The sequence below is a fragment of the Bos javanicus genome, chromosome 5, assembly GCF_032452875.1.
Source record: "Bos javanicus breed banteng chromosome 5, ARS-OSU_banteng_1.0, whole genome shotgun sequence".
Lineage (NCBI taxonomy): Eukaryota > Metazoa > Chordata > Mammalia > Artiodactyla > Bovidae > Bos > Bos javanicus.
The window spans coordinates 29,015,769-29,039,069 of NC_083872.1; the positions used below are offsets into that span (position 1 = coordinate 29,015,769).

Consider the following 23,301-nt stretch of genomic DNA (forward strand, 5'->3'; position numbering starts at 1 on the left):
AGTTCTCTCAGCCACTGTCTCTTGTCTCTAGAAATCCTCTAGCTTTCAATCTGGCCTACACAACTGTGTCAAGCATGGGCAGACATGAGGACATATGAGGCTTCCCCCTGTGGAACTCCCACTCGAGCTGGGAAAAACGCTGTGAACAAGTCATACCAAAACTAGAGATTTTCAGAGCTGGACTAGGTGAGTTAGAACAGTTCCTTTCCTTTAGGGAAATCAAGGAAGCCTCACAAAGAGGCTTTACATTTGACCTTAGACCTCAAAGGATGAATCCTCAGGTAGGAAGAGCTCAGTAAGGAAAGATCTCACGTGTCAGAAAAGTCGCAGAGGGACAGCAGTACAAGTGGATGCAGGAACCAGGAAGACCTCAGGGTGAGGGCGCAGTGGATGGTAGAAGCCAGAAGGTCAGGACCACACTTTGGCTTTCATGAGCCCTAGGCACTTGAGCCATCATTAAAAAATATTAAATTATATTTCTTACAACTGCATTGGTATTAAGATGAACATAGTCCAGAGTGATTGTAGAGACTGAGACACGTTTGCGGGCCTAAGAAGTATTACGGGCCTCGGGCACTGTGCCTGCTGCGTTTACTGGGGGAGTCAGCTGTGTAGGACAATGGGTGGGGTCCCCACTGAGAAGAGTTTGACTGCCATGCTAATAAGTTTGGTAAGCTCTAGGGAGTCTTAGTCCTTAACTCCAATCTTAGCCCTACTCTCGGTTGCATTAAGCATCCAGACATTTATCAGGCACTGATTGTCTGCCGTTTATCTTGATATCCTTCATATTCTCTATAGCATCCGCCAGCAGCTCTGCAGCCCCATCTTATGATGCATGCCCAACCAAGGTGCCCTGTCATGGCACTCAGTTTCCTCACCCCAACCCCACAGCAGGAGAGCCTCACCCAGGAGCAGTCAGCTAAGGATAACCCACAGGAGTGAGAGATGCAGCAGGTTTGGGGGTGAAGGGAGGACCAAGGAAGAGAGGTGCTCAAGAAGAGAGAAAGGAGCTAATGGGGTGGTGGAAGGGCTCAGAAACCAGAGTCGTGGCCTGCCCTTAGCCCAGGCTGGCCTTGACCTCTCCCCACATCTGTGTTATTAAAATCCACCCCCTGACCATTTTCAGTTCAGTTCAGTCTCCCAGTCGTGTCCGACTCTTTGCAACCCCATGGACTGCAGCATGCCAGGCCTCCCTGTCCATCACCAACTCCCTGAGTTCACTGAGACTCATGTCCAGTGAGTCAGTGATGCCATCCAACCATCTCATCTTCTGTCGTCCCGGGTCTTTTCAAATGAGTCAGCTCTCTGCATCAGGTGGCCAAATTATTGGAGTTTCAGCTTCAACATCAGTCCTTCCAATGAACACCCAGGACTGATCTCCTTTAGGATGGACTGGTTGGATCTCCTTGCAGTCCAAGGGACTCTTAAGAGTCTTCTCCAACACTACAGTTCAAAAGCATCAATTCTTCGGTGCTCAGCTTTCTTTACAGTCCAACTCTCACATCCATACATGACCAATGGAAAAACCATAGCCTTGACTAGACGGACCTTTGTTGGCAAAAGTGCCATTCTCAGGGCTAAACTAAAACCGTAAATCCTGCTTAAAATCTTGATGCTGGTTAGTGCTGTGCTACTGTCCCCTGGCTGCAGAAACCTCTCACCTTAGCACTGAGTGGCTGGTCCCCTCTAGGGATCTATTTCCCACTTGAAGAGAATGTGTGCCATTGTCAAAAATGAGTAAGTGTCCTAGAATATATTTCTTAGTTTTAATTACAAAAATAAGGGACTTCCCTGGTAGTCCAATGGTTAAGATTCCAAGCTTCCAATGCAGGGGACATGGGTTTGATACCTGGTTGGGGAACTAAGATCTGGCAGGCTGCCAGGAGCAGTCAAAAATAATAATAATACTGTAGATAAGTCAAATAACACAGAAAAATGTGTTTTAAAAGTGAAACTGGGGAGATCCCTGGTGGTCTACTGGTTAGGATTCCAGGCTTTCACTGTCATGGCTGGGGATCAATCCCTGGTCAGGGAACTGAGATCTCGCAAGCCAAGGTGTACAGCCAAAAAAAGTACACACACAAAAAAGGGAAATAGATCATCACAGTGCTCCCATACCTATTGATTCATTGTCTAGAAGTAATATTTTCTATAAAAATTATTTAAATAATTTCTAGGTATAAACCTTCTGTACCCTGTTTATATATATATATATATATATATATATATATATATATATATATTTATAAATATATATGTGGGTAGCCATTCCTTTTCTCCAGGGGCTCCTCCTAACCCAGGGATTGAACCTGGATCTCTTGCATTGCAGGCAGATTCTTCACCATCTGAGACACCAAGGAAGCCCGCTATATAAAACAAATAAATATAAATAATATATGTATGTATTTTAAAAAGGAGAAGGGGGCAGCAGAGGATGAGATGGTTAGATAACATCACCAACTCAATGGACATGAATTTGAGCAAGCCCTGGGAGACAGTGAAGGACAAAGGAGCCTGGTGTGCTGCATTCCATGGGGTTGCAAACAGTAGGATACAACTTAGCAAAAAACAACAACAACAATGAATATACACGCACACAGAGTACCATATTGTTTGAAACTTGTTATCTTCATTTAATATATACCAAGGGCATTTTTTCATATCATGTCATTTAAGTCTAACTCACTCTTTTTATTTCATTTTTAAAAATATTTATTTATCCGGCTGTGCTGGGTCTTAGTTGTAGCACAACGGATCTGCCATCTTCCTTGCAGCATGCAGGATCTTTAGTTGTGGCATGTGGGATCTAGTTCCCCAACCAGGGATCAAGCCCAGGCCCTCTCCACTGGGAGCATGGAGTCTTAGACACTGGACCACCAGCAAGTCCCTAACTCATTCTTTGTAAAAGTTGGATAGTATTCCTTAATATAATTAAACCCAATTTATCTAATCTTCCTCTATTGATGAATATTTAGGTTTTCCACAATTTTGTGACAAATTTTATGACAAACTACACAAAATTTGGTGACAACTGTACTAGACCCCAGGCTTCCTTGATGGGCTCAGATGGTAAGGAATCTGCCTGCAGTGCAGGAGACCTGGGTTCGATCTCTGGGTTGGGAAGATCCCCTGGAGGAGGGCATGGCAATCCACACCAGTATTCTTATCTGGAGAATCCCTATGGACAGAGGAACCTGGTGGGCTACAGTCCATGGGGTCACAAAGAGTTGGACACGACTGAGCGACTAAGTATAGCACTTACTAGAACCCACATCTTTATACATGTATTTATGTGGCTCTGTTTATTTCAAAAGGAACTAGCATTGCTCAGAAAAAATGCAGAGCCTCAGAATGAAAGCCAAGGCTTCCTCCACACTTCACCCTCAGAATCAGGATGAAGAGTCTGACCAGCGTGAGAGATGAGGCTCAGTGTGAGATTAGGCAACAGCATTGAGGGTATTAAGTGCAATGCTCAACAGTCTAGTCTTTAAACAAATACATATTAGGCTTTCCCAAAGAATACAAAGATGGATGTGATGTTGACCCTGCCCTCAAAGGCTCACTTTGGAGTTTGTAACCTTCAGGAGGCTCGAGCCTCCTCTTGGACTCCTCATCCTGAGGCTAGAGCCATCTCCCTACTCTCCAGAGGAGGCATGGAGGTGGAAGGAGAATGACAAAAGAGGGCAGGGTTCCCCAGCCATCTCAGCCCTCTTCCCCGGGTCCAGGTCTGCTTTAGGTTAGAATCCTGGGGGATCGGGCTGGAGAGGCAGCCCTTAGTGCAATCCCCCCTCCCCTTCCTGGCTTCAGTTCAGTTCAATCTCTCAGTCGTGTCCGACTCTTTGCAACCCCATGGACTGCAGCACAACAGACTTCCCTGTCCATCACCAACTTTTGGAGCTTGCTCAAACTCAGGTCCATTGAGTCAGTGATGCCATCCAGCCATCTCATCCTCTGTCATCCCCTTCTCCTCCCACCTTCAATCTTTCCCAGCATCAGGGTCTTTTCAAATGAGTCAGCTCTTTGCATCAGGTGGCCAAAGTAATGGGGTTTCAGCTTCAGCATCAGTCCTTCCAATGAATATTCAGGACTGATTTCCTTTAGGATGGGCTGGTCGGATCTCCTTGCAGTCCAAGGGACTCTCAAGAGTCTTCTCCCAACACCACAGTTCAAAAGCATCAATTCTTCAGCACTCAGCTTTCTTTATGGTCCAACTCTCACATCCATACCTGACTACTGGAAAAACCAAAGCCTTGACTAGACGGACCTTTGTTGGCAAAGTAATGTCTCTGCTTTTTAATATGCTGTCTAGGTTTGTCATAGCTTTTCTTCCAAGGAGCAAGTGTCTTAATTTCATGGCTGCAGTGATTTTGGAGCCCCCAAAAATAAAGTCTCTCACTGTTTCCATTGTTTACCCATCTATCTGCCACAAAGTTATGGGACCAGATGCCATGATCTTAGTTTTCTGAATGTTGAGTTTTAAACCAACTTTTTCACTCTCCTCTTTCACTTTCATCAAGAGGCTCTTTAGTTCTTCTTTGATTTCTGCCATAACGGTGGTGTCATCTGCGTATCTGAGGTTATTGATGTTTCTCCTGGCAATCTTGATTCCAGCTTGTGCTTCATCCAGCCCAGGATTTCACATGATGTACTCTGCATATAAGTTAAATAAGCAGGGTGACAATATACAGCCTTGACGTACTCCTTTCCCAATTTGGAATCAGTCTGTTGTTCCATGTCCAGTTCTAACTGTTCCTTCCTGACCTGCATACAGATTTCTCAAGAGGCAGGTCAGGTGGTCTGGTATTCCCATCTCTTGAAGAATTTTCCACAGTTTGTTGTGATCCACACAGTCAAAGGCTTTGGCATAGTCAATAAAGCAGAAGTAGATGTTTTTCTGGAACTCTCTTGCTTTTTCGATGATCCAACGGATGTTGGCAATTTGATCTCTGGTTCCTCTGCCTTGTCTAAATCCAGCTTGAACATCTGGAAGTTCACGGTTCATGTACTGTTGAAGGCTGGCTTGGAGAATTTTGAGCATTACTTTGCTAGTGTGTGAGATGAGTGCAATTGTGCGATAGTTTGAACATTCTTTGGCATTGCCGTTCCTTGGGATTGGAATGAAAACTGACCTTTCTCAGTCTTGTGGCTGCTACTGAGTTTTCCAAATTTGCTGGCATATTGAGTGCAGCACTTTCACAGCATCATCTTTTAGAGTTTGAAATAGCTCAACTGGAATTCCATCATCTTCACTAGCTTTGTTCGTAGTGATGCTTCCTAAGGCCCACCTGACTTCACATTCCAGGATGTCTGGCTCTAGGTGAGTGATCACACCATTGTGGCTTCCTCTGTGCCACATCACTGTGGCACCATTCCTGGCTTCTCTCTGCCTAAATCACAGCTCCACCCACAGTGCTCATTCAGGGACCTCCCAACCCAGAGTTTGCCACCCACCACCAGGCACTCTGCACCTCCCTCCTTCTTCCTCTCCTGACTCTGATGGGCAGAGCCTCTCATCTCCTGCAGGATACACCTGCCCCGAAACTCCCAATCCTCTGCCCTCCACCCTCATAGCTGGAAGACTAGCTTCCTATCCTGAAGGCTCTCTCTTCTCACCCACCCCATACTCTCCTTCTCTGAGAGTTATTTCATCTGCTATCCATATGAGTTTCCCCTAACCTGCTTCCTAATACCATCCTCCATCAGAAGTCTCTCCACTGAACTTACCTGGTGGTCCAGTGGTTAAGACGCCTTGCTCCATTGGAGCAGGCACAGATTCCATCACTGGCTGAGAAAGTTCCATATGCCAAGGGGCAGCCAGAGAGAAAAATAAATGCATAAAGTAAAATACACCCAATGGAAACTAAATACCATTAGCAATTTGATACCATCACCACCACAATCACACCTTTATAAATACCATTAGCAATTTGATACCATCACCACCATAATCACACCTTTAAAAAAAAAAAAAAGAGTAATAAACATTTGGAAGTATACCTTGTTCTTGAAAAAATAATAATTCTCTCCACTGCATCTACTCTGCTTTTGTCTCCCTGCATTTATGCCTCTGTCTGTGTCCTGGGGGAATGACCCATCTCCTTCTTTGGGCAGGGAGATGCTGCTGTCTCTTCCTTCTTTCTGCTGACCCTCCAGCCCTGTTTGCCTCCACCTTCTGGTGCACGGGGTAGGTCTCTGCACTTAGAGTGCCCCAGAGGGCAGTGAGGCAGTGGCAGGTTAGGAGGGGAGCACCCCAAAGGAAAAGCCAGTCCTGTCTTTCCATCTTATTTCTGGTAAAGAGTTTGTTGGATGCTTTTCAACTGAAAGGAGATGATTAACTCAGCCCTGGCCTTGTTCTGTCTTTGATCATAGATAAATTAGTTTACCTGAAAAGAAATCTTTTCATTTGTGTTTCCATGTCACCTGTGATTTTCCCTGCCTTTCACCCACAGCCCTGCCAGTTGGCAGGAAGAAGGTCAGCAAAGCTGCTGATAAAAGGAGTATAAAGAGGGCTTGGTTCATGGCAAGGGGGCAGTGGTCTACTCGCTGGCAACATGCTGCGCTTGCTGGTGTTCACCTCTCTCGTCCTTTATGGTAAGTGGATCATCTGGCCGGAAATCTGTAGGGAGGGAGATAGAGCAGGAGGGTCCGAAAGCTTTCACTAAGCCCAGGTCTTATCCTGGGGCAGGCTGGAGACTCTGCCTGTGTGTCTAGCAAAAACTTTACTCTCCTGGAGCTCGTGATAGAAAATGTCAGGAACCCTTGGCTGACAGGTTCCTGAAGCAGAGAGGAGCCTCTTCCAGGCCCCAGCTTCCCCATCATCCCTGATGACAGGAAGACATCCTCAGCAGGTGCCTCATGGCATGTGTACTGCTGTCCCCGCCCCCTGGGGAATCCAGCTAAAGCTCTGTGTGTGGGCAGGTGGGGGCGAGGCGAGGGGTAGAGACCCTGAGCGAGGCTGAGACCACTGGGTCCTGGCGGCTGTGTGAAATGGGCCAGAGTTCTGGGGACACGTAGGGGAAGCAGAAGGCACTTGGACTTCCCTGCTTTCAAAAGGGACCCAGAAAACTCACAGCTGGGCCCCTCATTTGCTAGGGAGGAACTGTGAGTTTGCAGACAAAGCACAACTGCCACCCGCCCTCCCACCCTGAGCTGACCCCACGCTTAGTCATCACTCACTTTTCTTCTGCTCCACAAAGGACACAGCACCCAGGACTTTCCAGAAACCAACGCCCGGGTAGTTGGAGGGACTGCGGTCTCAAAGAATTCTTGGCCCTCTCAGGTGGGTGTTCCTTCACAGCCCCAGACTGCCAATGAAATAAGAGTTGCTTGTGCCCTGACATACACTGTTATGCATATGTGTGCATATCCTTATCTACAGGAAGTTCTCCAGCTGCTTGGATTCTAGATGTTGAAGATGAATGGGAACAGGCTTAGGAGTGTTTTTCTAAATGCAAAAGGAGTTTTTCTCTAAATGCAAAAACACCAACCACACTCACTTTCCCAGGCACACACACAAACACAAACCTCATGTACACTCCCAGCGATACCACTTGGACCACACTAGCAAGACTGTATGCCAGACTCACATAGATGCAACACACTTTCACACACACACACACAGCCCTCTCCATGCAGTGTGTCACATTTGAACACACCCTGCCCCCAAATAAAGCACCTTGTTCATGTGGCTATTTAAAGAGTTTCCACTTTCAAAATAGGGCTCTGCTTTGATTTAAGCAATTTTAATTGTGTAAAACTGGCAAATTGACTGGTGAATAGCCATACTTTGAGAGGAATCACTGCAATTAATTCTGAATTAAACCCAATTTACAAAAGTTTGAGCCTCCATTTTCAGGAGTAGAGTTATTGTGTGATAAGAGCCACCGAAGGAGGGGGGGTGAACTGATTAAAACGAATGTTCCAGTGGCATTTCTAAGCATCTGCTGAATGAAGGGCCAGGGTGTATCTTGAAAACACTGGAGGGGAGTTCTGGGGACCTTGGCTTGTGAATTAGGTGATGGAGCAATTCCATGGCTACATTTCCTTCCCAAGAGGCAATGGAGGTAGAAGGACCTGGGTTCTTGGCCCTTTGCAACAACCTAGTGTAACGATGCCAAATGCACTGTATGTGTAGCCCAGATAGTTGGCGGATATTTTGAGGGACGGCAGGAATTTAAGGAGATCTTGGTTTGGGACGAAGTTTTTTTAAAAAACACCAACCTATCCCTCTTTTCTTCTCTCCCCATCTAGATTTCCCTCCAGTACAAGTCTGGAAGTTCCTGGTATCACACCTGTGGAGGCACCCTCATCAAACAGAAGTGGGTGATGACAGCGGCTCACTGTGTGGATAGGTGAGAAAAACAAACCAGCTTTTCTGAGCTCCTGGGAGGGGAAGAGTCTGGTCCTTCTAGAGGAATATGTACCCTGGAGCACTCAGGACAAGACTTAAGAAGGTGTTTGGGGGACTGTAGGGAGGTAGTGAGATGAAAACTACAAACTATGCACTTTTCAAAGCCTGGCATCAGACAAGTTCACGTTCAAATCCAGTCCCACCTTCTTCTAGCTAAGTGAACTTGAATGGCTTACTTAGCTCCCTAAGCTCTTACTCTCTTATCTCTAAAACAGGGTAATAATACCTACTTTGTAGAATTATTGTGAGGATTAAGTAGATAAATATTTAAGTACCTAGTCAATGCCTGATCGGTAACCGTTTTTTCATATTTTATCTTGAGCAATGGTTCTTAAATTTGAGCATATATCAGAATCACCTACAAGGCACAGATTGCTGGGCCCCACCCAGTAGAGTTTCTGATAGAGAACTCCAGGCTGAGTCCTGATAATCGGCATTTCTAGCAAGTTTCCAAGTTCTGGTGCTGCTGGTCCAGGGACCATGTTTTAAGAACTCTTGGTCTAGAAGCTTATATACCTCTCAACATCCCCCTGTGGTCTGAGAGACAGTCTTTCATTTATGCCCACCACACTTCTCCCAAGTTATGAGATATTCAGCCTCTGATGTTTAACTTAGTATATTGGGGAAATGAAGCTGATGGTATTTTTTGTCACTTCCACAAGTTAGCAACTTGGGGATGAGAGGGCTGGTTATTTCTTCATCTCCCAGGGTCTTCCATATTCCTTCTGCCGGGGCCAGAAAAGATGAGTTCCTGTCCTAAAAATGAGATGGAAGATGCCTTACCAACTTTTCTCTGAGAGGAGAAAGAAAAGCCTCATTCAGGGGTTCCCTCTCTCCCTTCAGCCAAATGACCTTCCGTGTGGTGCTGGGAGACCACAACCTGAGCCAGAACGATGGCACCGAGCAGTACATCAGCGTGCAGAAGATTGTGGTGCATCCATCCTGGAACAGCAACAACGTGGCTGCAGGGTAGGGCAAGGTGGCGCTGGCCCGGGGCTGGGAGGTGGAGGGCTGGCTGCCCAGCCACAGGGTCTGGGCTTCCTTCACATTCATCCAGGAGGACTTTGAGAATTAAGATGTTGGCAGGCTTTCCCAATGTCTCAAGTGGTAAAGAATCTGCCTGCAATACAGGAGACACAGGAGATGTGGGTTCGATCCCTGGGTCAGCAAGATCCCCTGGAAGAAGAAATGGCAACCCACTCCAGTATTCTTGCCTGGAAAATCCCATGGACAGAGGAGCCTGATGAGCTACAGTCCATGGGGTTGCAAAGAGTTGGACATGACTGAGCACACACTAGGGCTTGAGAACATTTGAAGGTCTTTGGGATTTGTTTGATCTGGGCTGGTCTGCATTATTGGATCCCCTGAAGCTCCTTCTCTGCAGAGTTTAATGTTCCTGTTTCTATTGTTATTTATTATTCATTTTATGGCATAGACTCCATTAGCAAAGGGCTTTCCTTGTAGCTCAGTTGGTAAAAAATCTGCCTGCAATGCAGGAAACCTGGGTTCCATCCCAGGTAACGAAGATCCCCTGGAGGAGGAAATGGCAACCCACTCCAGTATTCTTGCCTGGAGAATCCCATGGACAGAGGAGCCTGGCAAGCTATAGTCCATGGGGTCGTGAGAGTCAGACACGACTTAGCCACTATACCACCACCATTAGCAAAAACGGACTTCCTAAAAATGAATCTTACAGTAAGAAAACTTCTGCAAGACTAAGCTGTAAACTTTTGGAAAGGAAGTAGTTAAAAGGGTGGCCAGTCTAGAGAGTGTGGGAGTGGGGATGGGCTCCAGTAACTGGGGTACATCTGCAAAACATTTTATGTCTTTCTCATTTGAGAACTCTTCTCCACTACCAAGATCACAGCCCTTCACGCTTTTCTAAGCTTCACTCCCCGGGGCTGCAAATAAGAACTAGCGACCATGCCAAGACCTAACCAGCAGGGGCTGCTGTTACACACAGAATACCCTAGACTCCAAATGCGCAATTCCTCAAGTTTGAAGCTTGGCGAGTCCCCTCCTTCTTCGAAGTCACTGGTTTCCGATCCTGTGGGGATACAAGGCTTAGGGAGGGCTTGTCCCTATGCTGAGCTGAAGGAAGTTCCGGTCCCGCCAGCAAGCAGTCTCCTTTCCACCCACAGTTACGACATCGCCGTGCTGCGCCTGGCCCAGAGTGCTACCCTCAACAGCTATGTCCAGCTGGGTGTTCTGCCACAGTCGGGAACCATCCTGGCTAACAACACGCCCTGCTACATCACAGGCTGGGGCAGGACTAAGAGTAAGTTGCCTGCACTGGCACCATCCATCCCCCACATGGATACTGATTAGGTAGCTGAGCTTCTGCAGCCCTAGTTTTGTGGTCCTAAGTGTTCAGAGCCGGAGGCCAGGAACCAGAGGAACCACCAGAGATAAAATAACTGGTGCGTGAAATCAACCTAAGAACAAGCCATGCAACAGTCAATTCAGAGATTCACAGACTCTTAGCAACAAAAAAAATAAGGCCTTATCTCAGAGAGTATTTTTTACTAGCCTCTCATTTTATATATGAGGAAACTGAGGCCCAAAGAAAGTAAAGACTTTGTTCCAGATCACATGACTAGTTAGTGACTAGTTAGTACCTGGTTAGCTGGGGCCAGAACGCAGGTATTTTGGCTCCCACTTTGGTGGTCACTACAGCATCATGCTACCCCCATAGACAAATCACTGGGCTGTGGGTTGGAGCGAAAGAGCCGGGGGTGGTTGCAGGTCCAAAGAAGTCAAGGCAGGGGCGGCCTCAGCCCTCTTCTGGTCAATCAGGGAGGATTACTAGAAGGGAAAGTCACTGGATGACACAGAAAGGTGGGAGGGGCTATGAGCAGAGATGGTTAACAAGGGTAGAGACAGCAGGCCTGGTGCAGAAGGCTGAGAGCCACTGGGCAGGATCTGAGCTCTGCAGGAGAGGCGAGGTCTTGCTGTGAGCAACAGTCTAGTGGGAAAACCTGGGGCTGAGACAGACATGCTTCTAAGCCAGCTTTGCTCTCGGTTCACTTAATGTCATTGTGGTTCAATCTCCCGATCTGTATATAACATGAAAGTGTTGTTGTAAGGATCCAAAAAGAAAAAAAAAAAATCAGATAAAGGAAAACTGCACTAAGCTCTTAAGAAATGGAAAGAAGGCTACACAGTTCCAGTTCTACTCCATGGGGTTTATGGTTTAAGGAAGCAGGACAGACAGATGAGTTATTAACAATAAGACCATTCTAGTGGCACCCCACTCCAGTACTCTTGCCTGGAAAATCCCATGGACGGAGGAGCCTGATAGGCTGCAGTCCATGGGGTCGCTAAGAGTCGGACACGACTGAGCGACTTCACTTTCACTTTTCACTTTCATGCATTGGAGGAGGAAATGGCAACCCACTCCAGTGTTCTTGCCTAGAGAATCCCAGGGACTGCGGGGCCTGGTGGGCTGCCGTCTATGGGGTTGCACAGAGTCGGACACGACTGAACCAACTTAGCAGTTACTTAACTAAAGTAGTCATGAGTTAGTGGTTTGGAATATGGGACTACTAGTCAAGAAAGGTGCCTGTACCTTTCACCTAAAGAGAAACAAGAGGACAGTCTATGACATGGCAGAGAAAAGGAGCTTACCCTGACTTCAGCTTTCATGAGAGCTTGGGAAAGTTTGGCCAGGTGTGGAAGGTTTCCCTGCACAGCATCTGGGGCTGACCTCTAAAGTTGTGTGTGCTGTTCAGCCAATGGGCAGCTGGCCCAGACCCTGCAGCAGGCTTACCTGCCCTCCGTGGACTACGCCACCTGCTCCAGCTCCTCCTACTGGGGCTCCACTGTGAAGACCACCATGGTGTGCGCTGGAGGAGACGGAGTTCGTGCTGGATGCCAGGTGAACACAGGCTCAGAGTGTCAGAAGTCTCACCCCAGCTCCCTCTCCTCTCTGCCTCTCACCCCCTACCTTTTCCTCACCTCCTATTCCACACCTACTCCCACCCATATATAGAGACTCAACTTTCTAGTCTAGTGTCTGGATGAGAATTATTCTGTGCTGGTAAGTCTGTATTCCAGGAATCTCAAAGTTGAAAGGAACCTTAAAATTCATCTTGCCTGCCTGATGCCCCCACCTCAAAAGTTTGCATGTGGCCTAACATTTGTGTTGGTATATGTGAGTGTTCTTTAGAAGTTATTTGTGCCTTAAATTTTTAATGGCTGCAGTAGGGCTAGGCCTGGATTGGTGGTTGTGACTGTGTATAAGGTAGCTTCCCTCCCATCAACCCCAATTTTTCTTTCTTTCTTTTTTTTTTAATATTCTGTTTATTTATTTGACTGAACCAGGTCTTAGTTGTAACACGTGAGATCTTCTGTCTGGGATCTTTAGTTGTGGCATGTGAACTCCCAGTTGCAGTATGTGGGATCTAGTTCCCTGACCAGGGATCAAACCCAGGCCCCCTATATTGGGAGTGCAGAGTCTTAGCCATTGGACCACCAGGGAAGTCCCCTAATTTTTCTTATAGCTCCTCTACCACCACCCTTTTGACCCAGTAGTATTGATAGCAATATATATACAGGTGAATACGGTAGGGGAAAGTACACTAAATAGCTTTATAATAGAATATATATAAACTATTATAAAATTATATATATGTATGAATCATCTTCTATTTACACAAGATCAATCAGCAATACACCATCTTACAGATTTGGTACTGCAGTCCAATAAAAGTTCTTGATTATCTGCTAAATGCTAGGCACTGTGTTTGATTCATCTGTATCAAAAATACTAAAGATACAAAGATGAATATAAACACAATCTAGTGGAGGAATGGAGAGACATAGGACAGAACGTCTACAGTGTGGCTAAGTGTTATAATAAAGACATGCCTAAAGGTGATACAGGAATCCAAAAACCAGATACTCCCCTCTCTACCTTTTGGTGTCAGAAAAGACTTGCCTTCCCCGAGAAGCTAGAGTTCGTAGTGAGTCATGAAGGTTAAACAGAAAGCCAGGCAAGAAAAAAGAGGAAAAAATATTCAGAGAGAGAGAACCTGAAGAGAGACATAGGCTAAGAACCTAGAACACACAGAATTATAAGGCATTCCCTAGAGCTAGAGCAGCGGTCAGGGCTCACAGTCTCCAGCATCCAACTTGCTGCCTCTGTTTTTTGTGTGGCCCGTGAGCTAAGAATGTTTTTTATATTTTTTTTTAATGGTTGGGAAAAAATTTAAAAAGGAAGAATATGTTATGACACATGAAAAATATAAAATTTCAATGTTTGTTTTAAAAAGAAGGTTTCCTTGGAATGCAGTTATACTTGTTCATGACATTGTTTATGGCTCCATTCATGGGGTTGAACAGTTGGGAGAGAGACTGTAGGACCTGCAAAGCCTGAGATACTTACTTTTTGGCTCTTTACAAAAAAAATGTGCTGACCTCTGGGCTACAACTTAAACTATTACCGTTCTAGGGAATGTCAGGAGATGACACTAGAGACAGGTAGGAGCCACAGGACTTGGAAAGTGAAAGAAAGTGAAAGTGAAGTCACTCAGTTGTGTCCAACTCTGCGACCCCATGGACTGTAGCCTACCACGCTCCTCTGTCCATGGGATTTTCCAGGCAATAGTACTGGAGTGGATTGCCATTTCCTTCTCCAGGGGGTCTTCCCAACCCCAAGGATTGAACCCAGGTCTCCTGCACTGTAGACAGACGCTTTACCGTCTGAGCCACCAGGGAAGTCCACAGGACTTGGGCCTTCATTCAAATAGCATGCTTGGGACATGCACTTTATCTTAGACACTGGGAAACCCTTCAAGAGTTTTAAACAAGAGAACAGCGTGAGCAGATTTGCCTTTTAAAAGCACTCTCTGATAACAAGGTAAGCATGTATTTGAAGAGGGAGAAATTAGCAGGGAGACTGCTTAGGAGACTGTTTCAATTATCTAGGCAAGAAATCTGAGGGTCCAAGTTAGCGCAGTGGAAAGGAGGGAGGTGGAGGATCAGGAGTGACTTCCAGGCATCTCAGTTAAGTGATTTGGGGGAGGGGTTTGCAGCGTCCAATGAGACAAGATTTCTAGGATTTGGGAGGGAAAGTGATGAATATGGTTCTGGACAAATTGAGTCTGAGATCTCAGTGGGACATTCAGCTATAGTTTAACTGGTAAGAAACCAGATATAAAGAAAGTAGAGCCTGGAAGAGAAAACTGGGCTAGAGATAAGCTCAACAGGAAATGAGATTCCTCAAACTCTCCCACCCTCTACTCCCCACTTCCCTCAGGGAAAAGTGGTAGAATGAGGGGAAAAAAAATAAAACAGTGAGTTGGGGAAGAACTGTGATAACAGGAATATTTGAGTGCTTCAGGGCTAGGTGGAGGACAAAGGATCCGTAAGGATCTAAGAAGTAAGAGAAAACCATAGTAATAAGAGGTTTACAAACTCTCAGGAAATACTGACAGGTCATCACATAGCCTACAGTGAAGCCAGGAGCCACAGAGCATAACTGAAAGTAGCTTCTTTGGCAGTTGACAGATCACTGGTAACTACGGCCAGAACAGTTTCAGTGGAGTGATGAGGACGGAAGCTTGATTGAAAGGTAAGGCATGAAGAGGCACTAAGAAATAGCAAGAAACATAGAATACTCTTTCAAGAATCTTGGATGAAAGAGGAATTTAAAAGTCTGGTGGCTTTCAGGAGGATGAAAGTCATGGAGCGGGTGCATCTTTTAAGATTGAAGAAAATTGAGTGTATTTCTGGGCAGAGAGGAAAGGATCCTGTAGAGTCAGAGAGAGGGAATAAATGGATGATGCAAGACCCCAGGGGCTCCCCCAGGGGTAGCTCAGCTGATAAAGAATCTGCCTACAATGCAGGAGACAGGGATTCGATCCCTGGGCTGGGAAGATACCCTGGAGGAGGGCATGGCAACCCACTCTAGTATTCTTGTCTAGAGAATCCCCATGGACAGAGGAGCCTGGAGGGCTACAGTCCATGGAGTTGCAAAGAGTCGGACATGACTGAGCGACTAAGCACAGCACAGCACAGCAAGATCCCAGAGGGGAAGGAAGAGATGAACCAAGAACACAGGTGGAGCTGGCTTTGAATAGAAGAGGGACACAGAAACATGCGTGGATATGAAATAATGTGCAGGCTGAGTAGCTGAAATTTGGTGGGTGTTCTGTAATTGCTTCTATTTACTCATGAACTAGGAGTCAAATGTGGAAAAATGAAGGGGTAAAAGGGTTGGATGGATTTGGATTAAGATGAATGGAGAAAGACTGGCCTCCATGATGTTGCTGACAGGCTGAGGTTAGAGACCATGCAATAATCATATGGGTAAATTATTCACTCCATTCAAGGATCTAGTTGTAGGCAATGGATTAGTTCAGGGCTGGGTTTTCATGCATTATTGAAACATAAAAGTATTTCAGATCAAATGCAAGCTCTAAGCTGGGTGGAGGAGGAAGAGAAGCCAGAAGGAGACTGGTAGGCTGGCTGAAATAGTAGAATCAAAAATTAAAGGTTTTTTTGGTGAGCACTTAGTACTATGAAAGTAAGGTGACCAACTCATCCCAGTTTTCCCAGGACTTCCCCAAGGTCAGCTGAAAAAAAGCCCGAAACTACACAACTTACAAGTTAAGAGTTTTGGTTTGGTCGATGAACTTACTGAGGACTATAGCCTGGAAGACACCCTTTCAGACAGCTCAGAGGAACAGTTTCAAAGAGGTAAGGAAGGAGCCAGGGGATGTTAGAATTTTTGCTGGGGAAAAAAAAAACAAAAACAGTTAGCCATCAAAGATTACTGCTAATAACAAGAAACAGACATCTCAAGTGAATGGTTTCAGTGCTTTTCCCTATCTGGGAAGATGCAAGAGTCTGGGCTCACAGAAACCAGCCCTTTGATATTCATTGTAACTATCTAGGGTCAGTATCATTTTTCTCCATCTTGAAATCCCTTCAGGATGTGGAGAGCGGCTGCAGGGGCAGGTGGTTTGATAGTGGGCAACATTCATTGTTTCCCAGAATAGCAGGCAACACTTCATTTACTGACACAGCAGGCAACATTTTTTTTTTTTGTCCACATCTAAAAGTCCTGTATCCTGGGAACCCTACCTGCAAGTTAGGGTAAAAAAAAGATGTGGGACTTCCCTGGTGGTTTAGTGGCTAAGGCTCAGCGCTCTGAATACAGGGGGCTCTGGTTCGATCCTTGGTCAGAGAACTAGATTCCACATGTCACAACTAAGACCCAGTGCAGCCAAATGAATAAATAAATCAATGAAGACAAACACATAAGTCAAATTCTTCCAGTTCCTCACCAGCCAGCCTCACCAATAACCTCTTAAGGTTTAACCTTTCTGAGTTTAATTCACTTTCCCCTGTTTGCTCTCAAAGTCTTGAACTCTGAAAAACTAGAGTACTTTCCTTCTGGCTGACACTGCAAATCAGTCTCTGAGGCCGTTGTGTCTCCACAGTCTCTTCCCACTGGAACTTCCCAAATATTGTGTCTTGGTTTTGGGGCTTTCAGATTTCTGTGTCCCCAGCCAATCTCCTCAGAGGGGATTCACTAAACGCCTCTCACGGCAATCCAACCACTCCCATTGAGCTCTCTCCCAGCTCTTCCTTCTGCCCTAAAATCCTCAGCCATATCCTCCTTCACTACAGAGCTTTTGTTTCTTTTCAGGTCAATTAGCATAAGACAGTAATACGGTACACAATTCAATTACCTTCCATTCCTCTAGTTTAGAAATACTCTCAAATCCCTATAAGAATTTAGGTGGAAGATATTTAAACTGTTTTGTATTGAGTACAATAACCTAAAGGAATATACATCTTTCTTTTTATAAAAAGAATAACCATCTTCTTTTCCCAAACATAGTGAGGGTGGGGTACAGCTACTTCCTTAAAAAAAAAAATTAGCCCCAATTTGAACTTTTGGTCTCTTTCCCTAGTTCTTCTTTTTTTGTTTTGTTTTTTTTTTCATTGAATGATTACCTTGTTTAAGGTGGCAAATAAAACTCTGAGGCTTGATAGTGGGAAAGAACAGTCATGTGTTTCTTCTACAAGTTCTCCCTCCCTAGAGGGGACTACTTTTAACTCTTGAGTTGATTTCTTTTATGTCTACCTCCAGCTCTCTAAAAGCATATACTTATATTGCTACTTAATTTTTCACTTCAGGCATAATGCAAGATATGGAACTTCTCTTCCTTTACACATTTATACTTGCCCTTCAAGCATGAATTTTTCTGATCCCCACCCCAAGATCCCTAAATAATTTCAGTTAAATTAACATTTAGTATTTATTATAATTATGTAAAATGCTGTTCCCTGAATAATTTTGTTTTCCCTAGAGTTAATAATTGTCTTTTAAAATTTGCATAATATATACTCATGGCAAATAGATGGGGAGAAAATGGAAACTGGCAGTTTTTATTTTCTTGTGCTTAAAAATCACTGTAGACGGTAACTGCAGCCATGAAATCAAAAGACGCTTGCTCCTTGGAAGAAAAGCTCTGACAAACCTAGATGGCATATTAAAAAGCAGAGGCATTACTTTGCTGACAAAGGTCCATATTGTCAAAGCTGTGGCTTTTGCCATAGTCACACAGATGTGAAAATTGGACAATAAAGAAGGCTGAGCACCAAAGAAATGATGCTTTTGAATTGTGGTGCTGGAGAAGACTTGAGAGTCCCTTGGACAGCAAAGAGATCAAACCAGTCAGTCCTAAAGGAAACCAACCCTGAATATTCATTGGAAGGACTGATGCTGAAGCTGAAACTCCTATACTTTGGCCACCTGATGAGAAGAGCTGACTCAATGGAAAAGACCCTGATGCTGGGAAAGACTGAGGGCAGAAGGAGAAGGAGATGACAGAGGATGAGATGGTTGGATGGCATCACTAACTCAATTGACATGAGTTTGAGCAAACTTTGGGAGATAGTGAAGGACAGGGAAGTCTGGAGTGCTGCAGTCCATGGGGTCACAAAGAGTTGGATGAGACTTATTGACCAAACAACAACTAACAATATACTCAACTCATCACCAGTTCAGCCTTAAACTCTCCACTAATTTATAACTGACCTATTTTATCTTCTCTTGACCTAGTGTTCTGTGTCTTGGTATGGGTCTATTTGCATTCATTTTGAGGGATAGTTAGTGAGTTTTTTCATCCTGGAAACTCCAGACCTTTGGTTCTGAAAATGTTTATTTATTGATGATTTCCTCCCCTCCGTTTTCATTTTTTGTTTCTAGAATTCCTGTTACTCACAATCCACCTCCTAAACTGGGTCTCCTATTTTCTTATTTTCTCTCTATATAGTTTGTCTACTTTATCTCCTAGCCTAATATTTCATTTCTACTATCATATTCATGTTTCCAAAGGCTTTTTGTTTTCTGAATGCTCTAATAGCTTGCTCTTCTTATATCATGGATATAATACTTATATAGTTTTATTGTTTATAGTCTTCTCCCTGCATAATCTTGGTTGTCTTCATTTTTTGTTTATTTCTTTCTCTTTATTTTGATCTTTATTTTTAAAATTTTTTAAAAAAAATTTTATTGGAGTATAGGTAATATACAATGTTGTGTGAGTTTTAGGTATACACAAAGTAGAATCAGTTATACATATATTCACTTTTTTTTTCATTCTTTTCCCACATGGGCCATTACAGAATATTGAGTAGAAGTTCCCTGTAGGTTCTTATTAATTACCTGTTTTACATATAGTACTGTATACACGTCAATCCCAATCTCCCTATTTTTCCCTCCCCACCCATTTCTCTCTCCCCTGATAATCATAAGTTTGTTTTCTACATCTGTGACTCTACTTCTGTTTTAGATTCCACATATAAGTGATATCATATGATATTTGTCTTTCTGTGTCTGACTTACTTCACTCAGGATCTTTATTTTTATATTGAGGCTTTCTTCCCTGGTGACTCAGATGGTAAAGAGTCTGCCTGCAATGCAGGAGACCCGGGTTCAATGCCTGGGTCGGGAAGAACCCCTGGAGAAGGAAATGGCAACCCACTCCAGTATTCTTGCCTGAAGAATCTCATGAACAGAGGATCCTGGAGGGCTACAGTCCATGGGGTTGCAAAGAGTCAGAGCAACTAACACTTTCTTCAGATGTTTGGTCATCCCTGACCATCTGCTCTTATTTCAGAGTAGGACAGTGGCAAGCTGATAGGTACCTCTGGGCCATAGATGGGGTTCATCTATAGGGAACTGCTTTGTCAGGTCATCTGGCTAGGCCGTTTCATTGGAGGACTTCTAATGATAGTACCTCAAAGTCTTCCCTCTTGTGCTGGTCAGATTCTTCAATGAAATAGCTTCCAATTTTACGTCTGGAATCACAGAACTGACATCTGGGAACTGAGTAAGAAAAAGAGTATCAAGGTCATAATCTGTAAACTCAGATTCTTCTGATTCTGAGCCCAAGCACGTAACCACTACCCAATACATCACTTTCTCTTCTCCTTACCTCAGTTTAGCTTAACATGTTTTGACTACCTACCCTGTTATCTAAATGCTGTCCAATTAGACCCATTGGTCTGAATGCTGGGGGTAGATAAATCATTGGAACACCCTATTTCCCCCACCGTAGGTTCAATTTAAGTCAGTAATAGCTATTGAACTTAAGACATTCAAAGTTCTAGGCTAGCATTGTAGAGTGGAAAATATCAGCAAGATGTAGTTCCTGTCTCAAGAAGCTCACAGATAAGCGTGGGAGTTAGAAACAAATTATGAAACCAAAACACAAGGCAGAACATGACATATGGGCTGCAGAAGAAAGGAAGAAGTACTATAATTGTTTAGAAAGTGGGGATGCGAAGGAAGTAGGGATTTCAACTGGAGCTTTTATACAGTACGGGATTTATAAACAGAGATGTGGGTGGATAGGCTGTAAGCAGAAACAAAGGCCCAAAGATCCAAAGATCTGGAGTTTTAGGACTCTGCTTCTCTTCCCCACAGGGTGATTCTGGAGGCCCCCTTCACTGCTTGGTGAATGGCCAGTATGCTGTCCACGGTGTGACCAGCTTTGTATCCAGCCTGGGCTGTAATGTCGCCAAGAAGCCCACAGTCTTCACCCGGGTCTCTGCTTACATCTCTTGGATAAATAATGTGAGTCCTCTCAAATGATGGGATGAAATACAGTCACCTGGAGATTCACGCATTGACTGGGGTGGGGAGCAAAAGTTGGGCAGGAGAAGCCATCATCTTCCTCATCGCCTTCAAATAGTTATTTACCCCTTTCCCTTCCCCTCTAGTGAACTTTCCCCTGATAGTGTTGCCATCCTGAGTTCCTCTTCACATACCTACTAAGCAGGCTTCACCATCTTGTTTACTACTTAGAGTAAGGTGGTGGCAACAGCAGACCTGAACCAGGTGCCTATCAGGGCTGTCCAAGTCAAGGCCAAGGGGAAAATGGCTTCAGAAAGGCCTGCACACTCCAGGCAAGGGAATAGGCACTAACATTCTCCCCCACCAGTTCTTTCTAAGGGCATCATGAGAATTTGCTCTACCGTTTGGCAAGAGGTTTTACCACCTTAAACAATGCTTGAGGGCTAGGTGAGAATGTACCTACACTGACCTGGTGGTGGAGCCTCACACCATCCCACCTGTGCCCTCCAGCCTCCAAACACATTCTGGAGTCTTGTGGCATGAACCTTGACTTACAACCAGTTCAAGGTCTGCCACTATGTTCTGAGTATGTGCTTATAGCATTGAATTGTCCTGGACCAGTTAAAAACTTCTTCCTGCCTCCCACCCTCACAACTCCCCATAAACCCAGTACAGGGCCATACTCAACTAGGAGCCCTGAAGAAAAAAGAAAGGAGGTGAGCAGAAGTTGCTGACTGGATATAACCGGTTTTTCCTTCAGGCCATTGCCAGCAACTGAACATCTTCCTGAGTCCAGTTGTATTCCCAAGATGGTTCTGGGATTGACAGCAGAACTTGAGGCCATCAAGGAAAAAACCAGTCTAAGAGACTATTGAGCCAGATGTGGAAAAGCAAATAAAATCGAATATATGTAATACCCTGTGTCTTTTTATTTGTAATTAAGCCTTCTAGGGGAAAGGCAGTTATAGGGCCTGAGTTGGATTTCACCAGATTTCTGGGCTGGTTCTTCCATTTGCTGCCATCCCTGTCAGTTCACAAACTAAGCCAATTGAAGGATCTACCCATCTGTTAATCTGCCTGTCTGCCCCTTCTCCCACACATATTTGCTATATTCAGAGGCACAGAGGGCTTTAAAAATGTTCCAGAATGACAAAATGTGCCCTGACTCTCCCAGGTAGATTGGGGGCTCAGCCTTCTTTTGGTTCTCCCGTCAGTGCCTAGAACAGGGCTCACCCCAAAGTTCTGAGTCATGGCAACTGTGGGGATACATTAGAGATAGGAGTATAAGATTAGGTGGTAGGTCAGGTGCCAGCAGACAGTGAAAGTGACAAATCAGAAAGGAGATAGAGAGGAAAGAACTGAAAAAATGAGAAAAGAAGATGCGGAACAAAGAAAGGAAAGGATTGAGGGGAAAAGAATATGGGGCCTCAAGCTATGTATGAGTCAGCACTTCAAGATTGGACTAAAACAGGCAACTGGATCCGGGGTTCTATAAAAAACACAGAACTGGGAAGCTGATAAATCTTCCCTATCCTGGCCAGGGCTCAGTCTGTTAAGAGTGGCGTATGATAAAGCGAAGAGGGAACTGAAAGGAGAAAGCTAAGGGGATCAGAAACAGTTTTTCATAGCAACTGCTGAGGATCAGACAAGAGGGATCTGGAGAGTTAACATTACATTAGAGGAAACTGTCCAAGACTGGTCTCACAATTTATAGGCTACTTTGGTCAGCAGAGTCTTCTAGAACAGTTTGTACAGCAAAAGAAGCTGGGCAAGGGATTTCCCTGGTGGTCCAGTGGCTAAGACGTTATGCTCCCAATGCAGGGGGCCTGGGTTCAGTCTCTGGTCAGGGAACTAGATCCCACATACCACTATTAACAAGAGTTCACATGAAAAAGAAAAAAGAGTTCCCATGCAGCAACTAAAAGATCCTGCATGCCACAACTAAGACCTCTTGCAGCCAGATAAATCAATTACTTAAATATTTTTTTTTTTAAAGAAGCTGGGCTTGACAGGACACCTGTATTCCCATCTCTTTTCTACTACCAACAAACTGGGTGTGTGTGCTTGTGCCAAGTCGCTTCAGTTGTGTCTGACTCTGTGCGACGCTATGCACTGTAGCCTGCCAGAGGAACTGGATAACCTTGGGCAAGTCACCCTTTCTGTTACTCCGATTCTCAACCTAGGTACTTTCCAAAGATTTGTCCTGCTCTAATACTTCATGATTTGGTGACTATCAATTTCAGTTCCCAAGGGTTTGGCACTGAAGAGGGTTTTTTAGGAAGCAGTGGCTGGGCTGCATTACTGAGGATGCTGTGAATTCCAGAGAATGACCCAGGTATTGGCCTCCTTCTGCTACTGACACATCTGTGGTGATCACCATCTCTCTCAGTGCTCCCACAGCACCATTGTCCTCCCACTTCCCCCCACTTTGTCCTTCCATTTCTTCACTGTGCCCCTTCTAGATCATCCCCACAGCTAGCATTATAACAGAATAAACCCTAATGACCTATTACCCGAAATTTTTGTATCCATCTCTAAAATCATCTGATTAACAACCTATCTCCACTTCCAGACTTTAAGCATTTTTAAGTCAAGAATCACTTTTAAAACATTCATTCTTGGCTTCCCATCACCCAGCAATGCCTGTCACATGGTTGATTCTGAGTGCAATATGGCTGTTTGGGGGAGTGATCTGGAAAATGATAACAAAGAAGGCCTTCTGATTTTGTCTCAGGCGTTCAGCTTCCTTCCCCAGTCCTTAGGAAGTTTATCTTGACCTCCTTTCCTCCTTTTG

General features: G+C 44.7%; 1 protein-coding gene across 1 annotated transcript; it reads left to right on the forward strand.

The window, feature by feature from the left end:
* Positions 1-2: 2 nt before the first annotated feature.
* CELA1 (chymotrypsin like elastase 1) lies at positions 3-21,421 on the forward strand. Its single transcript, XM_061416062.1, has 9 exons — positions 3-186; positions 6,450-6,591; positions 7,197-7,279; positions 8,251-8,351; positions 9,254-9,379; positions 10,552-10,688; positions 12,142-12,287; positions 20,358-20,507; positions 21,268-21,421. Exons 2-9 carry the CDS (start codon positions 6,552-6,554, stop codon positions 21,283-21,285), a joined length of 801 nt encoding a protein of 266 aa, XP_061272046.1. The 5' UTR covers positions 3-186; positions 6,450-6,551; the 3' UTR covers positions 21,286-21,421.
* The last annotated feature ends 1,880 nt before the right edge of the window (positions 21,422-23,301 follow it).

Bases quoted from the DNA above. Each gene is read 5' to 3' on its own strand.
- CELA1 (XM_061416062.1), top strand. From the start codon at position 6,552: ATGCTGCGCTTGCTGGTGTTCACCTCTCTCGTCCTTTATG. The intron at 8,352-9,253 runs GTGAGAAAAACA...CTCTCCCTTCAG, and splicing joins GCGGCTCACTGTGTGGATAG to CCAAATGACCTTCCGTGTGG. The intron at 12,288-20,357 runs GTGAACACAGGC...TCTTCCCCACAG, and splicing joins GAGTTCGTGCTGGATGCCAG to GGTGATTCTGGAGGCCCCCT.